At 40.1% G+C, this 21937-nt stretch overlaps 2 protein-coding genes across 5 annotated transcripts in view; both read left to right on the top strand.

Annotated features, from left to right (window-relative positions):
* PPP2R2A (protein phosphatase 2 regulatory subunit Balpha) overlaps positions 1-1845 on the top strand; it is a 39093-nt gene extending 37248 nt beyond the window's left edge. For all 3 annotated transcript variants that reach the window (XM_074928375.1, XM_074928373.1, XM_074928374.1), the window contains exon 10: positions 739-1845. In XM_074928375.1, coding sequence (XP_074784476.1) covers positions 739-1018 — 280 coding nt within the window. In that variant the 3' untranslated portion in view covers positions 1019-1845. The remainder of the gene's footprint in view (positions 1-738) is intronic.
* A 6159-nt stretch (positions 1846-8004) lies between these two features.
* On the top strand, positions 8005-21413 carry BNIP3L (BCL2 interacting protein 3 like). 2 transcript variants are annotated; one of them, XM_074928371.1, is made up of 6 exons: positions 8005-8190; positions 13183-13369; positions 15107-15179; positions 16974-17077; positions 17850-17999; positions 19227-21413. In XM_074928371.1, exons 1-6 carry the CDS (start codon positions 8106-8108, stop codon positions 19273-19275), a joined length of 648 nt encoding a protein of 215 aa, XP_074784472.1. In that variant the 5' UTR covers positions 8005-8105; the 3' UTR covers positions 19276-21413. The 2 variants fall into 2 exon arrangements, with proteins under 2 accessions (XP_074784472.1, XP_074784473.1); XM_074928372.1 differs by lacking the exon at positions 8005-8190 and adding an exon at positions 8591-8742.
* Positions 21414-21937: the final 524 nt, after the last annotated feature.

Below are 21937 nucleotides of genomic sequence, written 5' to 3'. Positions count from 1 at the left end.
CCTGTAAGAATCTGCACTGGGCCTGTTGGAGAAACCTCTGTGTGTGTGTGTGTTTTCTGTTGAAGCTGCCTTGTCAAAAAGTAGAACACTTCTAGGAATTTTCTTTCTTACAGCGAGTTGTCCAGCTTGCCTTGCTCAGGCATTGTTGACTAGCCAATACCATTTAAGATGGGTATTGCTTTTGTGTTAATAATGCAATTACCACTTATTTTCTTGATCTGGGATTGTTGAACGTAGTTCTTTGAGTTTTTTTTTAACTTGGTATCCGTCCAGATATTTTTTTCAGGCAAAGGAAGGACAGGGAAACTTCTATTAGTCTTACTGAAAAGCTGATACAGAATAAGGATTCTCTAGCTAAGATGATATCACAGATTAGGTATGCCAGTACCTAAATTCATGTGACTTGTGTTTAACTAAAACTACATGGCTACAAATCCGATGGATTTGGCTTTCATTAGATCGCTTCCCCGTGTGTGCGTGAGCAGCACATTGAATGTAACGAAGGTAATGAAGTGTGTACCTTAAAAGGTCAAGTTAAGGAACAAGATACCTTTGTTTCTAAATCTATAAAACATTCAAATACTTCAGTTCCACTTCAGATTGTAGAAGGTAACGGATGAGGCTGCGTGTTTTCTGCTCATATAATAAGGTGTGATCTTAGCTGGGACCCTGAGGCTTCATAAAAAGAAAGGTTATTTTCAACTGAACTGTTGCTTTCTTCCTTCCCCCTCCCTGCAGCATTGTCATGACAGGATCTTACAACAACTTCTTCAGAATGTTTGACAGAAACACAAAGCGAGACATCACCTTAGAGGCATCCCGGGAAAACAATAAACCCCGTACCGTTTTGAAGCCACGTAAAGTATGCGCAAGTGGTAAGCGAAAGAAGGATGAAATCAGTGTTGACAGCTTAGACTTCAACAAGAAGATTCTACACACAGCCTGGCATCCTAAGGAAAACATCATTGCTGTAGCTACTACAAACAACTTGTATATATTTCAAGACAAAATGAATTAGGGTTGGCATTCCTAACTGAAGAGTCCACTTCCTGCATAGTTGAAATAGTTGAATCTAGCATTTGTACCTGTAAACGAAAGAGAATGAGAGGTCCATTATGGCACCCCTTTCCAGTGTTTAAAAATGTGCCATATGACAACACACTTTTATAGCTACATGGAGAAAGCTCTGTTGATCCGTCACTGCGTTCTTCTCCATGTCTGCTAGCCATTTAGGTGAGGATAGGGCACTTTTTAATTTAAATGACTACTTGCACCATCTTGCCTAATGGACTAGATTGGACTGTATCAACATCGGTTTACTCCACTTTTTATGCCTTCCATTGTGATGACGTCAGACACAGGGAAAGCCTTCAATCATGCTATGGGATTTAATTGTGTAACCTCATTACTGTATCATTCGTGGCCCCCTTTTTTTATTAAATACAGCTCATTCTTGCTGTGGCTTGTAGCATTCCTCCTCCTTCTGGCCTCCTGGACTCCCCCTTTCCCCTTCATCCCCCTCCACCTGGCCTTGGTGGTGGTGTATAGAAAAAAAAAAACAAAAAACAAAATAAAGCACATGAAATGGGTCCGTTTGGGGTCAGTGGTAAAGGGGGTCTGTGTTGCAACAAATGTTTTAATAAACAGTTGACTGTAATCACTCCTTGCCATGTCTGGCACCAAAAAAAGAGAAAATAAGGAGAAAAAAACAAACAAAACAAACTACTGAATAAAAGTGACAAAGAATGGAGAATCTGTTTTCTTTTTTTTAATCTACCTCTTTATACAAATACTCTGTGTTTTACCTTAGATGCATGAAAATAAAATGATGTTTTTTGTAATGATTTTAACCAGTATTAATTATTTTTCACGGGAACGAAGAGAGGGAGGGATTTCACAAGTACCTGCATTCATTCATGAATGACAGCAGTACCTGCTGTAGGATGCGTTGACCACTTCCATTTCAAAACCATACGCTGCTGTCAGATTTTGCCATAATCTGAACAGGTCAGTTACTGTTCCAGTAGCCCTGAAGGCTCTTTTTTAAACTGTTGCTTAAATTGGAACGGGACTAGAATTTTCAGGTTTTAAAATCCATTTTATGGGACTAATGTCTTAATGGTTAGTTTCGTCCTGGTTTCTTCAATGCCTTGTTTTAGGATACAATACCTTTAATGCCTTGTTTAGAGTACAAAGTCCCCTGTGGCTTTTTAAAAAGTTGTCCGAGTTCTTGTCTGGCAGTATGATGTGATGTAGTACAAAATACCAAGTGATTACATAGATAATTACGACGCTGCATTCTGAGATGCTCTATTTTCTGTATTTTATTGCTATCAGTAACTGAGTGGAAATGTGGTTTTACCATGCAAGTGTTTCTTCTGGCTTTTGGCTTTGCAAAGTTATTGCACTTACAGAAATGTTAAATGGTGCAACGATCAGAAAATGCGTGGAGTACAGAAGCTGCATGAAATAAATGTTCATAGTTATTTGAGAGATTTAAACTCTTCAGCAAATAAGGCTTATCCAAAGATTAACTAGATATCGATGCTTTATAAGGCTCATGAGTTTTTACCTCCAGATATTTTTGCTAATTGTGCTTTTAGGTTTTACTCTTCCTTCACGGAAATGTTCAGAATGAAGTGTAAAGTCGTAGTGAACTTACCTTGACTGGGAGAATTTTCACTTTTCAGTTATATTTAAATTATTTCTGTGGCTTAGTTATAGGTAGTTATTATAATGCCTCTATTTGATCAACTAAGATACTGTTTCTGCTGTAAAATTATGGCTGGGTTAGAGGTTGTTAACAAGACTACAATTGCAATCATACTTTAATTTCTTTAAGTCCTTGTGCAGTGGTTTGAAAATGTAAAAAAACTCAAATATTTATCAATCTGGTTCTCTTAAATACAGTATTTGTCTTGTAACATGCATGCCTGACCATGAGCCTTTGTAAGGATTTAACCTTTTTTTTTCACCTGTTAGCCTTGTAAAAAATTTTAACTCCCCCAGGGACAGCAACTGTTTTCCAATGGGTGAATAAACTAGCAGGCCCTACTCCTACTTACGTAGCATGTGACTAATTTTACTCAAATGACTATACTTGCTAATAGTTAAGGAAACAACTTGAGTAACGTTAATCATGTGTATAGGTGTTCAGAGGATCGGGGCCAAGGTTTATTCTTTATCTTGTCGCAAGGGCAAAGAAGTAATTAGACGCTTCTCTTGCATCAGAGCTGGTACAATTCATCTCCATTTTGCAAAGAGCGGCGTAGGTGGAGCAACTGCTATTTTGGGAAGATTGAGGGTCGTGGTATTAAGACTGCTGCTTTGTGTGTATCTGTATCCCGAAGGATGCACTGAATGCCTCAAAAGTTGCTTAGCACAGAGACAAAAGGAGGTGAGGATGTGAAGACGACACGGAACTGAGCAGGTAGATCTCACACAGAACACAGTGCAGCCTTCTAGCAATACTACATTCAAGCGAAACTGCCTCTCGGACCTCAGCTGTGCGTGTTGGGATGGAATCCGGGGTTTTGGAGCTAGTCTTGGGAAAGATTTTTTTTTTTTTGGTTTTGTCAGTAGCGGTGATTCCTGGCATGTCACCTGAGGTTTAATTTATCCTCACCAAAACCAGCTACTGACTTTGGTGTCATTACTATCCAACCAGATAATTCTCTAAGCACACTGTCCATTGACATATGCTGTAAATCTTATATTTTATTAATAAAAGTATGCATAGAATACGTTTTGTCAGGTTGCTTTTTATCCTCTTCCCTGTCCCTCTCATTTTCTCTTTTCTCAGGTGTTTCTAAATGACTGATCTCTCCCCTGCTGCCTGTTGAACAGCACCCTGTTCTGCTAGCTTAGGTTGTGATTTCTGGGCCTTGCCCTTGACAGTGTGTCAGGCAGGGGGGTGTGGGGGTAACTGCAGGTTACAGGTACAGAAAAGCAGCTGCTCCATTCCAGCAGCCTCTTCAGTACCCAGTGAAACCAGTACAAATTCTCAGTCCTTGAATACTCAACTAGATACAGAAAAGGAGTTTGTGTCCTGTCTGGAAGGCATTGGTGCTACCTAAATGCCGACAACTACCACTTAAGTGGTTAATATCTGCAAAATTGCAACCATGCTCTGAACCACAGGGATGCTGTTGCCAACAACCAATGCTCAGTGTAAGCTGGTTATCTGCCTGGTACCATGCTGAGGTGTAGGCAGGTTTGATGGTTTAAGTCCATTTATTTCCCTCCCAAGAAGTGTCTGCTGCCTTGAAAACATGCTGAATGTGCAGCGACACTCCTACTGTTCTCTTCAGGCAGGGACTGTACCTTCTAGGCCAACATTTATTATTTAAATACTTATTTTATTCTCAGCTGAATTGGAGAAAGCTCAGTGCTAATAAGCAGAAGCCTGTACTTTTCCTCTTGAAGAGGGGCTGCTGGATGATGAAGTACTAGTATTTTTGTGGTTTGGTGTGGGGTTTTTTTTTGGGTTTTTTTTTGGTTTTTTTTTACTGGTGGGTCTGGAATTGGTTGTTCTTAGGCACGACACAGCTAGGATGTAATTTCCTGGGCGCTGATCTTCAGCTCCTCATCTCGGGCTGCAGAGAAGGTGCAGAGCCTGCCATTCACAGCATACACCTTGACTTCAATCAAACAGATGTTCCCCTTTGCCCTTTCCCATGTAATCAGCTGCTGTAAATGGAATCACTGGCGTACTGAATTGGGGTGGGGAGAGGAATGCTGGATGTGAGGTTGCTGTGTAATGACTATTGGTGTCTTGAGTCATTTGTCTATGTTTGCTCTTGGCAAACATCTTACTTAACCTGGTATAGAAAGGTTTGGGCTTATAAAAATGAGTGGTGGAAGAAAGCAGTAACAGTGGCTGGAATAAAACCAGCATTTCTTTCTCCTGTGATACAGCCGAGAGACTAAGCAGCAGCATAAATTCCATTTCTCTACACAATCTACCCTTGAATGTTAATAATCTCAACCTTTTGCAAACAATTCACCTGTTGTTTGTCTTTCACAAGAAAACAGCACTCACGTTTTTTTCTGAGATGCTCTCACTAGGTGCTCTCCGCTAGGAGGCAAAACGTTCCCGATGAGGTGCGTGCTTCAGAACCGGAGGGATTGAGGTTAGATGGTGCAATGATCCCTTGAAGTTGTCCACAAGGACTGATCAATGGTTGCTAAATAGAAAATACAAGGAAGTGTAAGAAAATATAAAATACAAGAAAAGCATTCCGGTACATGTCATCACTACCTCCAGCATAAAGAAACCAGCTGAGGCGTGTAGGGGAAAAACTGCCTTCGTGTTTGCTGCATGCTGGGGTGACATCCATTTTAGCAATTTTTTTTCCAGATTTGGGGCATAGAAGTACTCAGTGAAGAAAACAAAAGTAATTGCAGCATGTTTAAAACTAGACAATACTTAAATTACTTAAAACATTTACATCTTGGAGCTGTGAGAATAAACCAGTGGGATTAGCTTCATTCAGCTCTGAGATAAATGAGGTGCCTTGTTAACTCATTTGATTTCAAACAACTTAAAGGCTTTTTATACCTTTCTCGAAAAAAAAAAAAAAAACAAACCCACCCCTTTTTATTGCATTTCAGTACAAAAGGTCTTTCCCAGGAGTTTACGGACATTTTCTCCTCTATTAACATGTGGTTTTCTGTCCCTTCAACCTTGCTATTGTCATTGCATTTTCCATCCAGGGATTCAAATTACTTTACAAACATTAATTACATCATTCAACTGCCTTAAGGAACCTGTGTAGTGGTTAGAGCACTGGGCTGAAAGTCAGGACTTGTGAATGCTATTTCTGGCTCTGCATTGACTCACTCTATAATCTTGATCAATTTATTTCTGACTCAGAAATGCTAATAGTCCCACTTTACTGATAAATATTCATGCCACAAGTATTATGGCAGATGCTTCCTGAATGATGGAGGTGACAAATACTCATGATGCTCGCCTGTGATCGCTGGGGTTGCAAAGGAGGATAGGGTTACCTAGTCAGGTTTTCTATTCAAAATCTTAAGTAGCTCATTGTTCTGATTCCAATCTAGAATGTATCGGCAGCCCTTCTATCTGTAAACAGCTGTTTGATTAAATTATTTAAATTACTGCTTTCTTTTTACTCCATGTAGCTAATTCTATTCCAGTAATATCCCAGAGACATCCAGATTTTCCCCGAGATTAGACATTTGGTACAGTCATGCAGGGTATGCAGGCAGTTTGGTAAGAAAAGTCAGTGTTACGAAAGGCAGATTTCAAATGTCCACACTTCAGCGTTTGGATGCTTGTCAACATAGCATAGATGAGTAGAAGATGAAAAACATTTGAAACCAGTGTTCTAGTATGGGACGATTGTGACAGTTGTATGTATGGGCTTTTTCTCTAGCTTGAAATAGTTCTGACACAAACAAAAAAAGGGATTTCTTTGCTCGTGTAATGGGGAGATAATGAAAGAACAGTAACAGAAATGTATCTGCATGACTAGGGTCTCTGATGATATTACTGTTACTGAACTCCTGCTGTGGGTACAGTAATGTAAAAAACCACAATTTACATTCTCGTGGCTGCTGATGGGAGGGGTTTATGATCTAAAGGACTCCTTTACTACTGTTGGGAAGCAAAATGCTTATATATATGTGTGTGAGATGGGACTGAAGTTACAAAGTTTCACCTCAAAGATTCTAGGCCTCAGAATAAACCTTGGAAGTCTAAGTGATGTCAAATGGAATGAAGTTAGTGAAGCTGTGAAGGCAAATAATCATCCGTGAGGAAGTTGGTCTCGCTGGTTCTTTTTGTTAAAGAATGTGAGTGAAAAAAGACTAGAAACAGAAGAAACTTAAAGATTGTGCTGTCATATCTAGTATCTATGAGAAGTTGCTTATTTTCAAGATAAAAGTGGCAGCCTTAAATTAATAAATTAGAAGAACCCTATTTTCTATGTATGATAATTAAATGAAAGCAAAGAATAGGTAACTGGTACAGAAGCTACTCCTGACTGAAGAAATCTCAGCAGGGTAGGTAGATGTTTGCCTCTGTATCTCACTGCATTTGAAAGTCTCTGCTGTGGAAATCCAGTGTTACTGCCATGTGCACAAATAGCCTGAGGTTGCCTCTTCATTTTCATATTGAAAGGAAACTGTGGTGCACACCAATAATTTCACTTTTTGTAGCCACACTTTTGCATCCCAGTTAAAAAAAAGTCCCATTGTTACACAGATGCCATCTTTTCTGTCTTAACTGCCAATAATTAAAAAACCTGCTATGCATGAGGTTGCTTTGTCTGCTAAACACTGCAACTTCAGATGGGTATTACTCTAAATCTTAGAAAACGTTAGTTCTTTCAGAGTGTCTTAACTACACTTTATGGACCTCCTACCTGACTTAAAATTATCTGAGACAAAACAAAAACTGACGAGAGGGGAAGTGTTTGCAGCCTTGTAGCATTGTGCCATGGAGGTGTGACGAGTTACCTCACACCCGTCACGCTTAGGGAAGAGGATCTGCTGCAGCGTCTCCTGTGGAAACATGTCCGAGCCAGAGGCCTGATGGGCACTGCCAGAGGGGCCTGGTGACACGGAGCTCCGAGGCTGATCCGTCCTCCATGGAAGCGGAACAGGCTCCGCGGGCTGGGAAAGGGCTGGAGGCCTCGGGGCTGTGCCCCCGGCCTGGGTGCGGGAGCGCCGTCAGCCGTCTCTCCGGAAGAGCCGTGACGGCCGATGGCTCCAGCGATCCGCGGGGGAAGGCCGGACCCTGCGGCCCGGTTCCCCGGTGACCCGAGGCGCTGGGGGCCGGCACGGCCCAGGCCTCGCCGCGCTCCCGCGCCTTTCCCCTTCCGGCCCGCCCGCCCCTCTGCGCATGCGCGGCGGCGGCGGCGGGACGTGCGCAAGCCCGGGGAGCGCCATGGAGCGCCGCACGCGCCCCGCGGCCGGCGGCGCCTGCGCGGCGGCGGAGGGCGGGAGCGGCGCGGCCCGCGCCTGCGCAGTGCCGGGAGGCGGGGTGGCCGGGCCCGGAGCGGAGTCCAGGTTTGTTGTTGTTGTCCCAGCCCCAGCGGCTCCTCAGTCGCCTCAGCCGCCGCTCCTGCGCCGCCATGTCCAGCCCTCAGGAGCCGCCGCAGCACAACAACAACAACAACCCGCCGGCGGAGGGGACGCACACCGAGCCGGGCCTCAACAGTGAGTGCGGCCGCCGCCGCCGGCTGCGAACGGACGCAAATGGCGGGGCGCGGGGGGGGGTGTCAGTGCGGCGCGGGCTGCCCCGGGGGCCGCGACCCCCTTCTCCCCTTCCCCGGGCCGCGATTGGCGGAGGACGGGGCGCGCGAGCCGCCGGGGGCCAATCGGCGGCGGCCGCCGGGGGGGCGCGTGAGGAAGAGGCGGGTGGGGAGGCCTGAGGGGGCCCGGGGCGGGGGGGGGGGGGGGCAGCGCCTCAGCGGGGGCTGCGGGGCGAGAAGGGCCGGCGGCTGTCCGCGGGGCGCTGGGGGCCGCGGGAGCCGCTGCGTGCGGGGCTGGGGAAGCGGAGGGGGCTGTGCGGAGCGGGGGCTGCGCGCCAAGCGATGGGGTGAGAGCTCGGGGTGCTGCGGGGCGTTTCGGGGCCGGGCTGCTCCTGACGGGAGCGCGGGAGGCTGAGGCGGCAGCCGGCGGGGCTGAGGCGAACGGGCTCCGGGCGAGCGGAGCCGGAGGAACGAGCTGGCGCCGGGGCTCGGTGCGAGCCGAGGAGAGCAGGAGCAGGTTTGTTTCGTGGTTAAACTGAGTTTATTCGGTGGCTGGGATTAACAGCTAAGATGGGGATACAGCAGGGTAGGGGGAGGAGCGTGACTGTGGGAATGAGTTTATTCAGTGGCTGAGTCAATACCACTGACGTGAGCTATTTTCCTCTATATCCGGCATCTATGTCAGCTGCTCTGCTGCATCCTTTTGTTCCTAGGATAACACTAGTAAGGCACATCGGTGTTTTTTATGTAGGCTCTCGTACTTACTTGGCAGATGCTTTTCTTTCGTTTTAAACAGCTACTTCGATCTGTGATTTCATTTGTTTCTAATTATTGAGGATACTGCTGTTGAAGAGGTGAATAAATGGCATTAATGATTAACTGTTACCTTCGTGGTTTACAATGAAGTTAAACCGACCACGAAAAATATTGGTTGGTTGATCTCCTGTAACTCAATGGGAATTGTATTAAAGAATAATAAACTATGCCCATTTCATAATACTGCTATTGTGTTATGGTAACACGACATCTTGTGATAACGATAGCAGTTTACAGCAGTGTCCACCTGAGTCAAACGGGTATTTTTAGCAAAGTATTCAGTGCTGTTACCGTACTGAAATAACAATTGAGCTGTTTTAAAGTTTGCAACATGCCTAGTGCCTAATTCGATGCTTACTTTAGAAACTGCATCTTGGACGCTTCGATATTTTAAGATTTCCTTTTTGTTTTCTGTTAATATGTTGACTTACTCTGTGGGACACGTTAATCTGCTGTAAAATAGGAGCAACAAGAGATGAGTGCGCTGTAAGCCTCTGCTGGATCTGCCCACGTAGATCTTATTGCTGGATCAGCACGTAAAGGCTTAGCAAAATCAATGTGATTACTGAAGGTGGTGAGCACAAGGTATGAGAGGAAATGTTTGATAGTCTGTGTCCCGTGAACAAAACAAATGCAACCAATCAGCTCCATGTAGGCTTAGTGCTGCTTTCAGATGTTCAGCCCCTCCACAATGCTTTGGTGTTATAGGTACATTTTCTGCCATTATATAAGCTTTTCAGTGAACCTTTTCAGGCTAATGAGCTTAGACACTTATTCATTTTGTTCTGTATGTCATTTGTGCATGTTTAGGGCCTTTCATTCAAAGATCCCTTAGCACTTGAATCGAAGGTTAGAAGACCTGGGAATAAAACTAGTAACTGCACTTAGGCTTTGTCGGGTTCACAAAAAAAGGCTTGCTTGCTCTGGGAATTCTAGATGCTTCCTATATTTTAATTATTATAAAGCTCTGTTACATATTGACAAAAAGAAGGAATCCTACCTTAGGCAGGAACCTATCTAGCTCTGTCATGGAAAATCTGCTTAATAATTACCATTATGGGAATCTGAACAGCTTGCTTTTCTTCTATCTCTCTCTTTTTTTTTTTTTTTTCCTTTGGTTAATAGTGTACTTCTATTTCTTAGTTTATTCAAGTTGACCGTGGCTTAGATTTCTTGTGGGCTACTAGTCTGGAGTATTTTTGTATCCATAAAATGTATATGTGTATATAATTTATATATTGTCCTTGATCTCCCACCCACCCAAGTGAAATCACAGAGTGAATAAACACAGTGAGACCCCCTCTTCCCCCACACGTTTAGCTGCTGTTGTTTAAGCAGTCCAGCAGTTATGGAAAAACATGTCATTAAAGTCAGTGTATATCAGTTCGTAGTGAAATAATTAGCCTTAAAGCATGGCCAAAATTCAGACAATTTTGGAGAAAAATAACATTCATATAAACAGTTGTGGCTTGTTGTTTTTTCTCCCCAAAGCGTGTGTTATGTGATTTGTGAAGGGAGGAGAATTATACTGTATTCCTAAATTCTACCACTCTTAATTCTACAATATTTCCTATTTTAGTGTTAAGTAGAAATATGCTGAAATGAAGAGTTGTCACTCATGTGGGTGATTAACGTAACTTCATTTTGAAGAAGGCTTGGGGCAAAAAGTAGTCCCTATTACTTGGGCAGTTTATTCTCAAAATATATTCCTGTGCATCATTTTAAAGAAGCAGAGACTGATGTCCCTCTAATCAGGCTTTGAAATTGCTAGGGCTCTTTGGCTCCCTCTCCCAAACCGGTTGTGACTGCCAGTGGGAGTAGGTAGCATGTTTTAGCTTGATGTCAGATTACGCTTCCTTGAACGTATTTCGACTCATTAAAAGTGAGGTCAGATGGAGAACGTGCTGCTTGCCATGTAAACTACTGCTCGACTTGTTGGGACTCTTTACTCACAGTTTAATTTGGGTGTTCTTCTTAGTATGACCACGACACGTTTAGATAAACGGCAAGTTTTGTCAATTCAGGAGAAATGTTAATAAACATTTTATTTGTGCATAATCTGAAGTGCTGTGGGGGTGTGTTTAGTAGATGTGTACTAGAGCAACCAGTTCTGACCATCTTCTGCTGGGCTTTACTCTGCCTGTGCTTGGTGTCAGAGGAAGACATCCCTTGCACCTTTGCCCTCTGTTCTTTTCACATTGTCTGTCCCTCACAGCTGATTTTATAACAGGTGTCCTTGCAGATCCTGAGCATTCTAAGTCTCCCAGTAGATGCTCTCTACTCCTGATGGTGTTGGGAAGGTTGTAGCTTTCTGGCCTAACTGTCTTCTAACTGCGGTTGCCACATGTTTTTCTGCAGGTGTGGCCTCTTGCTGTGAAGGTGTTGCTACACAGCAAATCTACCTTCCTGATGTCGTTCTTACAGTGTGGCCTTTTTTATTTTGAAATTTAGACACCAGCAACCATCATAAACCTGAAGTAATACAGTCTGTGTCTCACGCTGACTAGTCTGAGCAAAGGCTGCCTTTTCCCAGTTAACACTTCATTATCTCTAAAGCCCAGTGTGTAGTACAGAGTTGGTGTACACTGTGTGATTGTGCACAAGAGCACTGTGCACACCCTACATTCCTTGTTTGTGAATACAGCTTGGGGAAACCAAACTGTAAACCACCAGGACTCTTAAGAGTATGATGCTTCCATGGTCATCAGTATAATGGTGTAGTTAATAATCAGTACTAAGGATAAACTCAGTTTCAGCTTCACAAAATCAAGTTGAACATAGGTGAGTGAGTTAGGACATGCATCCCTTCCCGTGTCACTGATACAGTTTACAGAGCCAAAACTTTGTTATAAAAAATAAGTGCAGACACTCTTAAGGCGCATTTCAGAAGTGAAGAAATCAGTGTTAAAATTTAGAACCTGTACAAATAATGTTTAAAAAATAGTTTTAGCTTTTTTGTATTTTTATCTTTAGGCTTTCTTTTCTTTCTTGAATATTCTTACCTCAGTGGTGAAGATGTCAAGTCTTTAAAAAAGAAAAATTAACCAAACACAGACCCCTTGAAAGCAACTCATCTTGAGCTGGCATAAATTAAATTACACAGGACTTGTGATGACATAATATACACGTGTGAAATCATTATCTGACCAATAATGGGAAATATTGTTGCATTGAAAACGGTGTACTTTTGACAAATTGGAGGTCTTTGCCTCCATGATCATGTCTAATAAAATGGCTGTATGGTCAAATGATATATGCCTTAATGAGAAGGTGGGAATTGCAGTTGGGTAGGGAATGTATCTAAATATTTGGAACAGATAGAGCAGTAGAAGTCTATTCTATCTTTACCCCCCAGGACATTACATGGTATGTTAATGAATTAAGAATATTTCCAAAACCTGTTTGTTTCCAATTGAAACATGGCACTAATGAACATACCGGGTTTGCATTTAATTAATCTGCACACCAAATACAAGTGAAGACATTTAAAACAAAAATCCTCCAGCTTCTGGGGTTTGAACTGTGGTACAAGGCGCTCAGGTTATGGTAGGACAGGAGAGGTGGCAGTGAGTGGGAAATGTTTGTTAGACAGTCAGGGCAAAGGAAATCAGATGAGGCCTGAGAATGGCAGCCTGCCTGATGTATGTAAAAATTAGGGTTTGATTCAGGTCCTGTGGAAGTGGAGGGAAGAAGGAGAATATAGAATCGCAGATGGGGGTGTTGTATAGTAAAGGGCTGGGGATGAAAATTTTGTTTCAAAAAGGAATGTAGAAGCAGAGCAGGGAAGCAGGTGACTAGTGTAATTGAGTGACACGTAGATAATTGAAGCTTTAAACTGCAGAGAAACGTGGCCTATTAAAATATTAATAGTTGAGGAGAGAGGGGACATTTTATTTGACTAGCTCTGTCCACAGGTAGGTAGCAACAAAACATAACTTTTTAGGGGTGTTTTTGTTGACGAAAGAGGAAGAAACAGGTCAGACTTGTCTACAGTGCATGTTTATGAGCTTTCTCCCAGCAGCAGTGTATGTTATCTGAATTCACCATATTCATACTTTTTTTTCCTGCGTGTAATTGATAAACTTAAGATGGGTTTTAGTTCCACTGCTTTTAATGAAATGACATCTGCCTGACCCAACAGGTTCCTGGGTGGAATTACAGATGAACGGCAACGGCAATAGCAATGATAACAGCAATGGGAAGAACGGAGGTCTGGAACACGTCCCTTCATCATCCTCCATCCACAATGGAGACATGGAAAAAATTCTCCTGGACGCCCAGCATGAATCAGGACAGAGCAGTTCAAGAGGTAGTTCCCACTGTGACAGGTGAGGAAATGTTTGCTGTCCTGCGTGCAAATTATTGCAGTTTTTATCCTGTAGGTGCTAGTGGAGGGGGTAAAGCTTTTTTCTCAGGATTAAGTTTGTCACGCTCCAATATTTTGAGTACTTGCTGGCTCATGGTTACTGGCTACCAAATAATACATCTGACTTGAAAAATATATCAGAAACCTAAGGAATCCAGGAGTGGGAAAGTCACATCAACACCACAGTTGAAATTCACATTGTCATAAATCACATCTGGTATAAAAACATCTTAATTTTACTGACTCAATAATGTTATGTACATGTGCTTTATATTTAGTCAAGCATAATAAAATATATCACTGGACTTAACAGAAAAAAAAGGATCTCAGAATTTGTACTCCTTGGTTTTAGTATTCTACTTTTTTCCTTGTGAAGGCAAAATATTTCTTACCTAATAATATAACCCTTTGAGGCACAAGTGAGCATTGGGATATTCTTACGTGTTCGTTACACCTTTTTTCTAGAAAGTTTTGGGGCAGTTTTGGAAATCCTTGAGCAGTTCCTATATATAATTTTAGCTGTCCTTCTGCTCATTCTTCCTTTGGTTTTCCTGGGTGAATGTTGTTTAACTGTCATGTCTACTGCGGAACTTATGTAAGTGGTTGATCAGATATAAAAGCTATTTAAAATTAGTTAGCCCTGATTTAATTACTGAATGTAATAGACTGAAAATAATTCACACGAGCATTTCAAACAGAGTGGTTACGTTTAGAGAAAATAAAAGTTTATTACATCTATGTTGCTAAGAAACTAGCTATCAGTAGGTTAGTACTTCACAGTCCGACCAGGAGTGTTTGCTAGATGATGGTTGTATAGTCTCTTCTACTAGCATAGGTATTTTTCAGTCATTACCCATGTTTTAAGTGAATGAAGACGGATTCCTCTTTTTTTTTTTTTCAACTTTAATTTTCCGCTTGTTAACTGTTTGATAATTCTTTTCCCCTTTTGACAGTTGAAGTAACATACAAGAAAGGGGAGGTACTTTGGTATTTTGCATGCTTTTCTAAAAGTTCTAAACAGTAAGTCGCTCTTAAATGTGGTATATTGGGTTCTATCTGGGTATTTCTAAAATACACTTTTTTTCACGAAAGCTTAAGTCAGGTTAAAGATACACACCTAGTGTTCTAATGAGAGGCCTGCATTGGTGCATCATACAGCGTTTGTACTGCTCCTGACTTAAATTCTCCAGCGTTTCCTTGGTTGAGGTGTGATAGTTAATTAATTTCTAAAGTAGATTGCCAAATTTCTAACACTCAAAATGAGACTAACAAGGGAATGTGTATTCTTGCCGAACGCTAAAAGGTGTTTTGATGTGTGATGTTTCTGCTTGTAACGCTGCAAAAAGAGCTATAATTCACAGTATTGGCAGTGGTACCTAAAAGGAAGAAGAGATCTACATCTTTTGTGTAGCAGTTGAAATTTTGGGCAATGCTTTCTTTGCTTCAGTGGAAGGATGGTCAACCCTGTTGAGAAAGGTAGGATTATAAATGGTGAAAAAACCCTGAAAAGATGAGGAGTTTTGGAAGACTTTCTAATGCTGATATTTGTGATCTGAAAGGTAGTGTGGTCTGTAATGCATCTGAATAGCATGCAGGAGTGCATGTGGAAATGATTCAGCTGAGATGCTATTTGCACTGATTCTCTGGGTGACAGAGTGTGGTATGACAAAATGACATAATGAAATCAATTTTTCTTTAGCCCTTCACCTCAAGAAGATGGACAGATAACTTTTGATGTGGAAATGCACACAAGTAAAGACAGTAGTTCTCAGGTATTTTCTTCATTAACCTTTAAAATACATTAACTTTAAAAAAAATATTTTTTTAAGTTGTGGCTATTGTATATAGTTCATATATTTACGTAGATCATTATTGGGAGTACTCGAGGGGTAGAGCAAGCCCTCTGTCATGTCAAAAAGATCTAAAATGTTGTGTATTTTGTATGTCAAAAAAAGTGCATTAAACTACTGCTTTCTAGCAATTATTTTTTTTTTTCATTCTGAGATGGTAAACTTGGCTGTTAGCTGCAGTACAAGCAAATAATTATGTAAACCTTATTTATTCAAAATTCAGAGCTGTCCCTTAGTCATTTGGGTAAGGCTGTTTACTTGTCTTGTACTTTGTTCTTGCAGGCTTTTACTCAGTCTTTTTTATTAGAAATTTTTATAGTACTTGCCTGTAAATAGGTATAAGAAGTAATTCTTGTGCACTCAAGCTTGTCGGTTTAGCTAAACTATATTTTCTTTTAAGGGGTTGTTTTCAGAATAAAATTTTATTAAGTTAAAAAACATCCCAGAATAATTATTTTTAACAATGAGGCAGGGTTAGTAAACTTTGTTTAGGCTTACGTTCTGTATTAACTGAAATTTAACTTGCAGAGATGAATAGTTTAGGAGTGAGGGGAGAGACGAGGCTTCATGTGTTAACTCTGAGAAATGCCCTGTTTAGTAGCAGTCGTATTATTGTTTAACGCTGCTTGCACCGCGTGTGTCAGACTTGTTTTGTTTTTGAAATGTTTATGTTTCTGCACAAGATTTCAGGGTGTTCATTGCTCTACAGATAGTCAGCTCACATGATAGTGAGTAATCTCCATAATACAAACTGAGAGGAGATTAATGCTGAACTCTTAGTTTGATCATTTAATAGAATTTGCTGTCTTCAGCAGTATAAATAAAAAAACATTCCTGGAAGAATGAAACCTTGCATTTAATTTTGTCAAAGACCTGGCCGAACAGTAGGACTGTTGCAGCTCTGCCCTGTAGAGCCAGAACGATCTGAAGTTGTTGGTCAGGTCTGCCATCTCACTTTTGTGACTGTCAATATTTGATTACTTCTGGTTTTGATATGGTTCCTACTTGAATCCTCATAAGTATTTTATCTTGTTTTACTGAGGGTCACTCATGAAATTTTTTTTTAATCCTAAGGAGGAGTTTGTACCAAAGTCACTGGCATTTTCTAGTCTTCCTAATTAATTTTTTTTCCCATATGGTAAGATCAGCATTTAATGACGTAATGTTAAATCATTGGATCAAGACAATTGTAGTGATGCTTGCCTCTCCCTGCTGCATCTGGGACGTACCCAATAGAAGCTACTAGTTGCAAGGACCGTAAATTTTAAATGACTAATAAGACCTTTAAAAAAGTAAAAATAGTGGTTTTGAAACATTTTAATTTGGCTGTCTTTCCATGCTTTAAGGTGAATGCCACCAACCTAAAGGTTTTGCCATTTGTAAAAACTTGGTTTAGTATTTTTTTTGCATAATGCTGATTTACATTTAGGATTAAAATAATCCTTGTTTGTTTGTTTTTTTTTTTAAAAACCAAACAAACAACTTGGAATGATGTGGAAGTCCTGGATGTAGTAATAAAATTTGTGGTGTACTGACTTCTGCAGATCCTCTTGTTAGCATAATAAAATCTCTTCTAAATAATTAGGAGTCCAGGAACACTTGCTCGTTTATCAGGTGTCACCATTTGGTGCTTATTTTGCCACTGTTGTTGTTCTTGATTTAACACCATGAGGAGCTAATTGAGTGTTACAAGGCTTGTCCCATGTATATTTTCAGTCTGAAGAAGAAGCAGTAGAAGGAGAGAAAGAGTTGGAAGTCTTGAAGAAAAGTGCTGATTGGGTGTCAGACTGGTCAAGTAGGCCTGAAAACATTCCTCCCAAGTGAGTTAAACTTTTTTTTAAAATGAATATTCTTTTATGTGAAGGAGAGAAGAATCATAAATCACAATTGCATGGAACTTACTCTGGCTCTCCAAGTAAGATCATCTTAGAAAAAGATAGATTTGTTGGAAAATCTCATTAGCAACAGAATTACCTTTTTATTGAAAGTAATATAAATCCACAGCAAGCTGATTACAAGGTTTCTTGACAAAATTATAATTCTTGGGAGAGCTGGGTACTTGGAGCTGGGATTCATGGGATTTAGTTTTGGCTTATTGAATGGAATAGTGTTGAGCAAGTCTCTTAAATTCTCTGTACCTTTTTTTCTTTCTATGTAAAATATGTAATGTTCATCCACGGAAGGGGAAACGTTGAGATCCTTGAATGCAAAGCATTTTTATTAAAATAGAAGATGCTGTCTAAATCTGGCAGACTTCTGTATCTCTGTTTGGAACAAAAAATGAGGCTCTTGCTAACAAATCACATCCTGAAATTCCCTCTCTCGGACCTACCTCTCTCTTCAGCTACTGCTCCCTTTGTCTCTATACTGTCTGTGTAAGTGGTCTCTCCACAATACCTCCTATTATTCTCTTTGATTCCTTACTGTGTGTAAGGGATCTCTTGCTTTTGATCTCTAGCTCTTTGTACTTAAAAAAAAAAAATGTTCCTACAGAGATCTGTGCATTTGTGTGTGGAAAAGAAAAGAAAAAGAAAAAAGAAAAAAAGAAAAAAAACCTTGTTGAATTTTTCCTCCCTCCCCCTCTTCTTTCAGGGAATTTCATTTCAGACATCCTAAACGTTCAGTGTCTTTAAGTATGAGAAAAAGTGGAGCAATGAAAAAAGGTGGCATTTTCTCTGCAGAATTTCTTAAGGTTTTCATTCCATCTCTGTTCATATCTCATGTTTTGGCTTTGGGACTAGGGTAAGTATTAACCTAATTCTCACTTCAACTTTTGCATCTGGCTTTGCTTTTCCACTTGTATGTCAGATACCTGCTGACAAAAGGGCTTTATCTAGAATAACTAGAGTATTGTTGCACCTTGCTCAAGATAGACTTGGTGCACTTCTCAAAATGCAGGAAAACTTTTCAGCGATTGATACTTTTCAGCCATTAATCTGCTTTATTTCTAGATTAGATCAAGTTTTTTATATTGAAAATGCATGGTTTATCGTGAATTTGCAAATAACCTTTGAAGTTATAACGTGTTCAGTTTGATTATCCACACCTGCTTTAATGCTTGAGGTTATAACGTAGGGAAAGTAAGAACAGAATCGGTGGAAAACTGCTGTAACTTTTACTGACCATTTCAAAAACACATTGTACAAATAATGATGCTGGAGTTCTGTGTGTATGGCACATACTCTGTAATTTTCAGTGTCTAATGCTGCAGTTGTGTGGTATTACTGAGTCAAGGTTTGAATACTTAAGATACGTGAAATGCTGGACGTGTCCTGCAAGATCAGCTACAGCTCTGCTCAGCAGTATTTTCATTGCCTGTGTAATCCAACATAATCGCTCATCTTGCTTAAGTCTTTATGTTTTGTTTATCCATCTTATGTTCGTCTGTGATGGGGACAAAGACATGTACTCAAAATACGTTCTCATTAAGCTTCCCACTTGTTTCTGAGGGTGTAGTTCAAGTGCTCTTTAAGTTCTTGTAAACTATCAAATAAATTAGGAGGATAGAACATGCTGTAAGATATAGCAAAGTGTGTATTTCTGCGATGAATTAAACTCTGCCTGGGTTTATTTGTTAGAGGTCAGCGTTTGTACAGTGTTTTACACCCTCCCTTTATAGGCAGCGCTTCCTTTGTTTTATGTAATAATCTGTGAGTGTTGCTCGGCAGTTCAGGAGCCCCCGTGTCAGGTACTCTACAAACAACACACAAACTTTTGGACTGGGGTTTTCAAATGAGCTTTGGACTGGAGGAAACTCACTTCTATTGAACGTAGATAGCGTCGGTCCTTCTAGGCTCATCTGAAAATCTTGCTCTTTAAGTAATGTTATAGGAAAGAAGTCAAGTCCTTGGAAGAATCTCATCAGACATACTTGACAGACAAATTAGAATAGCTGAGTGTGTAAGGACTGTTTGGAAAGCGGGAAGTATTTCTGTGAAATACGATATGCATTTATACTTTTTATTTCAGCATCTACATTGGAAAACGACTGACCACACCTTCAGCCAGCACTTATTGAAAGATGTGGAGTGCAAAACCTGGGAATCCACGTGACCTGTGAAGGTGTTACTGTCTCATTTAGTACATTTGACTTGAGACCATTTTAAGCATGACCCTGACTTCACCCTTTCCTTACATATCCAGGTTTTTGCTAACTCTGGAATTCAGTATTGTGTTGGAACTCTGTTGAGGTGTTTCGCTATCCACATTCTTTCCCTCTCTTCTCCCATTCCCCTGCCTCTTGGCCTGCAAGACACGTCAGAGTTGCTGAACGGAGTTTACAACTGTCTATATGTTGCAAGGGCTTCTCTCAATGCAAAATGCCACCAGCAAGTTTTAATTTTTTCAGTGATGATGCTGTTGCCTCCTTAGTGCAACCTGACTTAAATTGCAGTTGTGCATGGTATAAATGTTGACTGCATTATGGTGATAAAATTAACAGTCTCTTTGGAAGAAAATTATTGATTAGAGTGAAAATGAATTTTTCTTTTGAAAAACAAGCTGGTTGTGAAATAAAGTAAGAAATCACTGGCAATAAAAAAAGAGTTTAAATCAGCTTTTGGGGGAGTTTACTTGGCCCCTTGTATTGGCTAACACCATTTGATTTGCAGGAGGCAAAGACTGCATAAATTTTAAAGCAGGATAACTAAATCCATCAGCATATTTTAATATTAGGTAATTGTTGTAATCTTGTCTTTTCTATGAAGTCAACTCCTTATTCCTTGTAGGAAAACCTGTCCGATGCCTAGAAAATGTTAGAAAAATTGCATTGTTTGCATGTGAAGAAGCTTTTCTTTTCCTTACCTGTTTTCTTAAGGGAAAATTTTAAATGTGAAATTTTTCCTTTTAAAAGTAGTTTTAAATTAAGGAAAAACCCAACAGCAGTAGGTGTAGTTAGACCCTGTATAAAAGGATATGATTCTGTTTGTTGTGGAACCATTTACAATTATGATGATATGGCAGTTTCAGAAAGTAAAGCATTTGACTTATCTTTAAGGGGGACAATCTTGCAGGTGCGTAAGGATTCAGGAGTTGTAACGCTCTGAAATGTCTTCTGCAAATGAGTTTTCAATATTCCTATCTCTCATTGTTTACTGTACAATCTCCTTTTGGGGATACATGGAATCTGAAAGTCACTCGTGATGTCTCATGTTAGATAGACTTCTCACTAATGTTGTTGAACTTTTATCTTAGGGAACATTAAGCCTTGTCCTCCTTCAGTGACACTTCTTTTCAAAATGTGAAGCTTTAGTACCAAATTGTTACAAAGCATTGGGACAGTCATGTCCTTAAATAGATTTTATTGGATTTCAGAACATGTAGCATGACTCTGAAGGATAGAATACTCTTTTTTTATATATATATGAATATATTAAAAAAAAATATGATATAGACTTTAATACTAAGTATTTAGGGAACCAATGCTAATTTTAAGACTAGCAAAAGTCTCATTTAAATAAAAACTTTAGTTAGGCTGACTTGTAGAAAAAAATAAGAAAATAGAGTCAGCCAGTTTGGAGAGAACAGCTACCTATAATTGTTTGCTTGCATCAGACTTTATAAAGTTGATTATTTGATATAGCAGTGATCGCTTGAAACAGTTGATGCATAGAAGCTAAATCCCAACTGAGGTTTGGTTTCAAAAGAACTTAGCTCCCAGGAAGTAAAAAAGTTAGGTATAAATCCACTGCTAAACTGTATTTATTTTTATTCTCTACTTCTGAATGCTGTTAGAGAATGCTTTCAGGGTGAAAGAGCAGTCTAACAAAAAACTTCTCTTGAAATCATCTGCTTTTTTTTTCTTCTAGCTGTGAATCCTAGTGGCACTTGAGTTGCCTACAGCTGCATATTTGATTCAAGTGTGGATATTGGGTTTCACCCAAAGGTGGGGGAGGTTTAGGGGGAAGTGGTGAAGGGTGTTTTAGATAGCATCAAGTACATCGTTTTACAGTCCTAAAAACTGAGGGATGGGAGAAAGGCTGAAATACTTTCAGTTCTAATTACAGCACCTTGTTTTGTATGGAAATTGGAGTAGTGGAAAAATAGATTTTTTTATTAAGTAGGGAGTAATTTTTTCAAAAAAAAAAAACCAACAACCTTTCTAAATTAAAAGGTAATTCTTCAGAATATCTGATAAATAATATTACAAGCTTGTGGCTAGAGCATCAACACAGCTTATAATATTTGAAGGAGCCGTGAAGTAAAAATTGTGAAAACTATAGATGAGGAATGAATACATGATCACTGTAACACTTGCTATGATACAATGCAGTATTTATTGATACCCTACTATAAGCTTTGGATGAAAGTCTACAACTTCTAGTTTTACAGTGAGCAGAAACAGATTGTTGTATAATTTGAAAAGGGGTTTCAACTATTGGTAGTTGAAGTTTTGTTAGGATAAATGTTGTTTAAAAAGCTTTATACCTGTTTACAGTTTTGGAAAAAAAAAAATAAAATGCAGGCTTCATTTTTCTTACATTCAGTGAAAACTGGCCTAGAATATTTGTAAATAGATCAAGAAAAAAAATGCATAAACTCGCACATTAAAAATGCAGCAGGCTAACTTAACTGCAGCAAATGCGTATTTACTTACTGTTTTAAAAAAGTGAAAGCTGAAGATTGTTAGAAATTCAAATTTTTTAATTGACATTTGTTGAAATATTGGAGTTAACTGAGCC

The sequence above is a fragment of the Athene noctua genome, chromosome 28 (genome assembly GCF_965140245.1).
Source record: "Athene noctua chromosome 28, bAthNoc1.hap1.1, whole genome shotgun sequence".
In the NCBI taxonomy this organism is placed as follows: Eukaryota; Metazoa; Chordata; class Aves; order Strigiformes; family Strigidae; genus Athene; species Athene noctua.
Note: the sequence above shows the minus strand (reverse complement) of the source record. Positions and strands in the feature narration are given on the sequence as shown.

Excerpts from the sequence above, each read along its gene's own strand:
- BNIP3L (XM_074928371.1), top strand. The coding sequence starts at position 8,106 with ATGTCCAGCCCTCAGGAGCCGCCGCAGCACAACAACAACAACAACCCG. Across the intron at positions 8,191-13,182 it reads CACCGAGCCGGGCCTCAACA|GTTCCTGGGTGGAATTACAG; the intron begins GTGAGTGCGGCC and ends CTGACCCAACAG. Across the intron at positions 18,000-19,226 it reads GTTTTGGCTTTGGGACTAGG|CATCTACATTGGAAAACGAC; the intron begins GTAAGTATTAAC and ends TTTTTATTTCAG.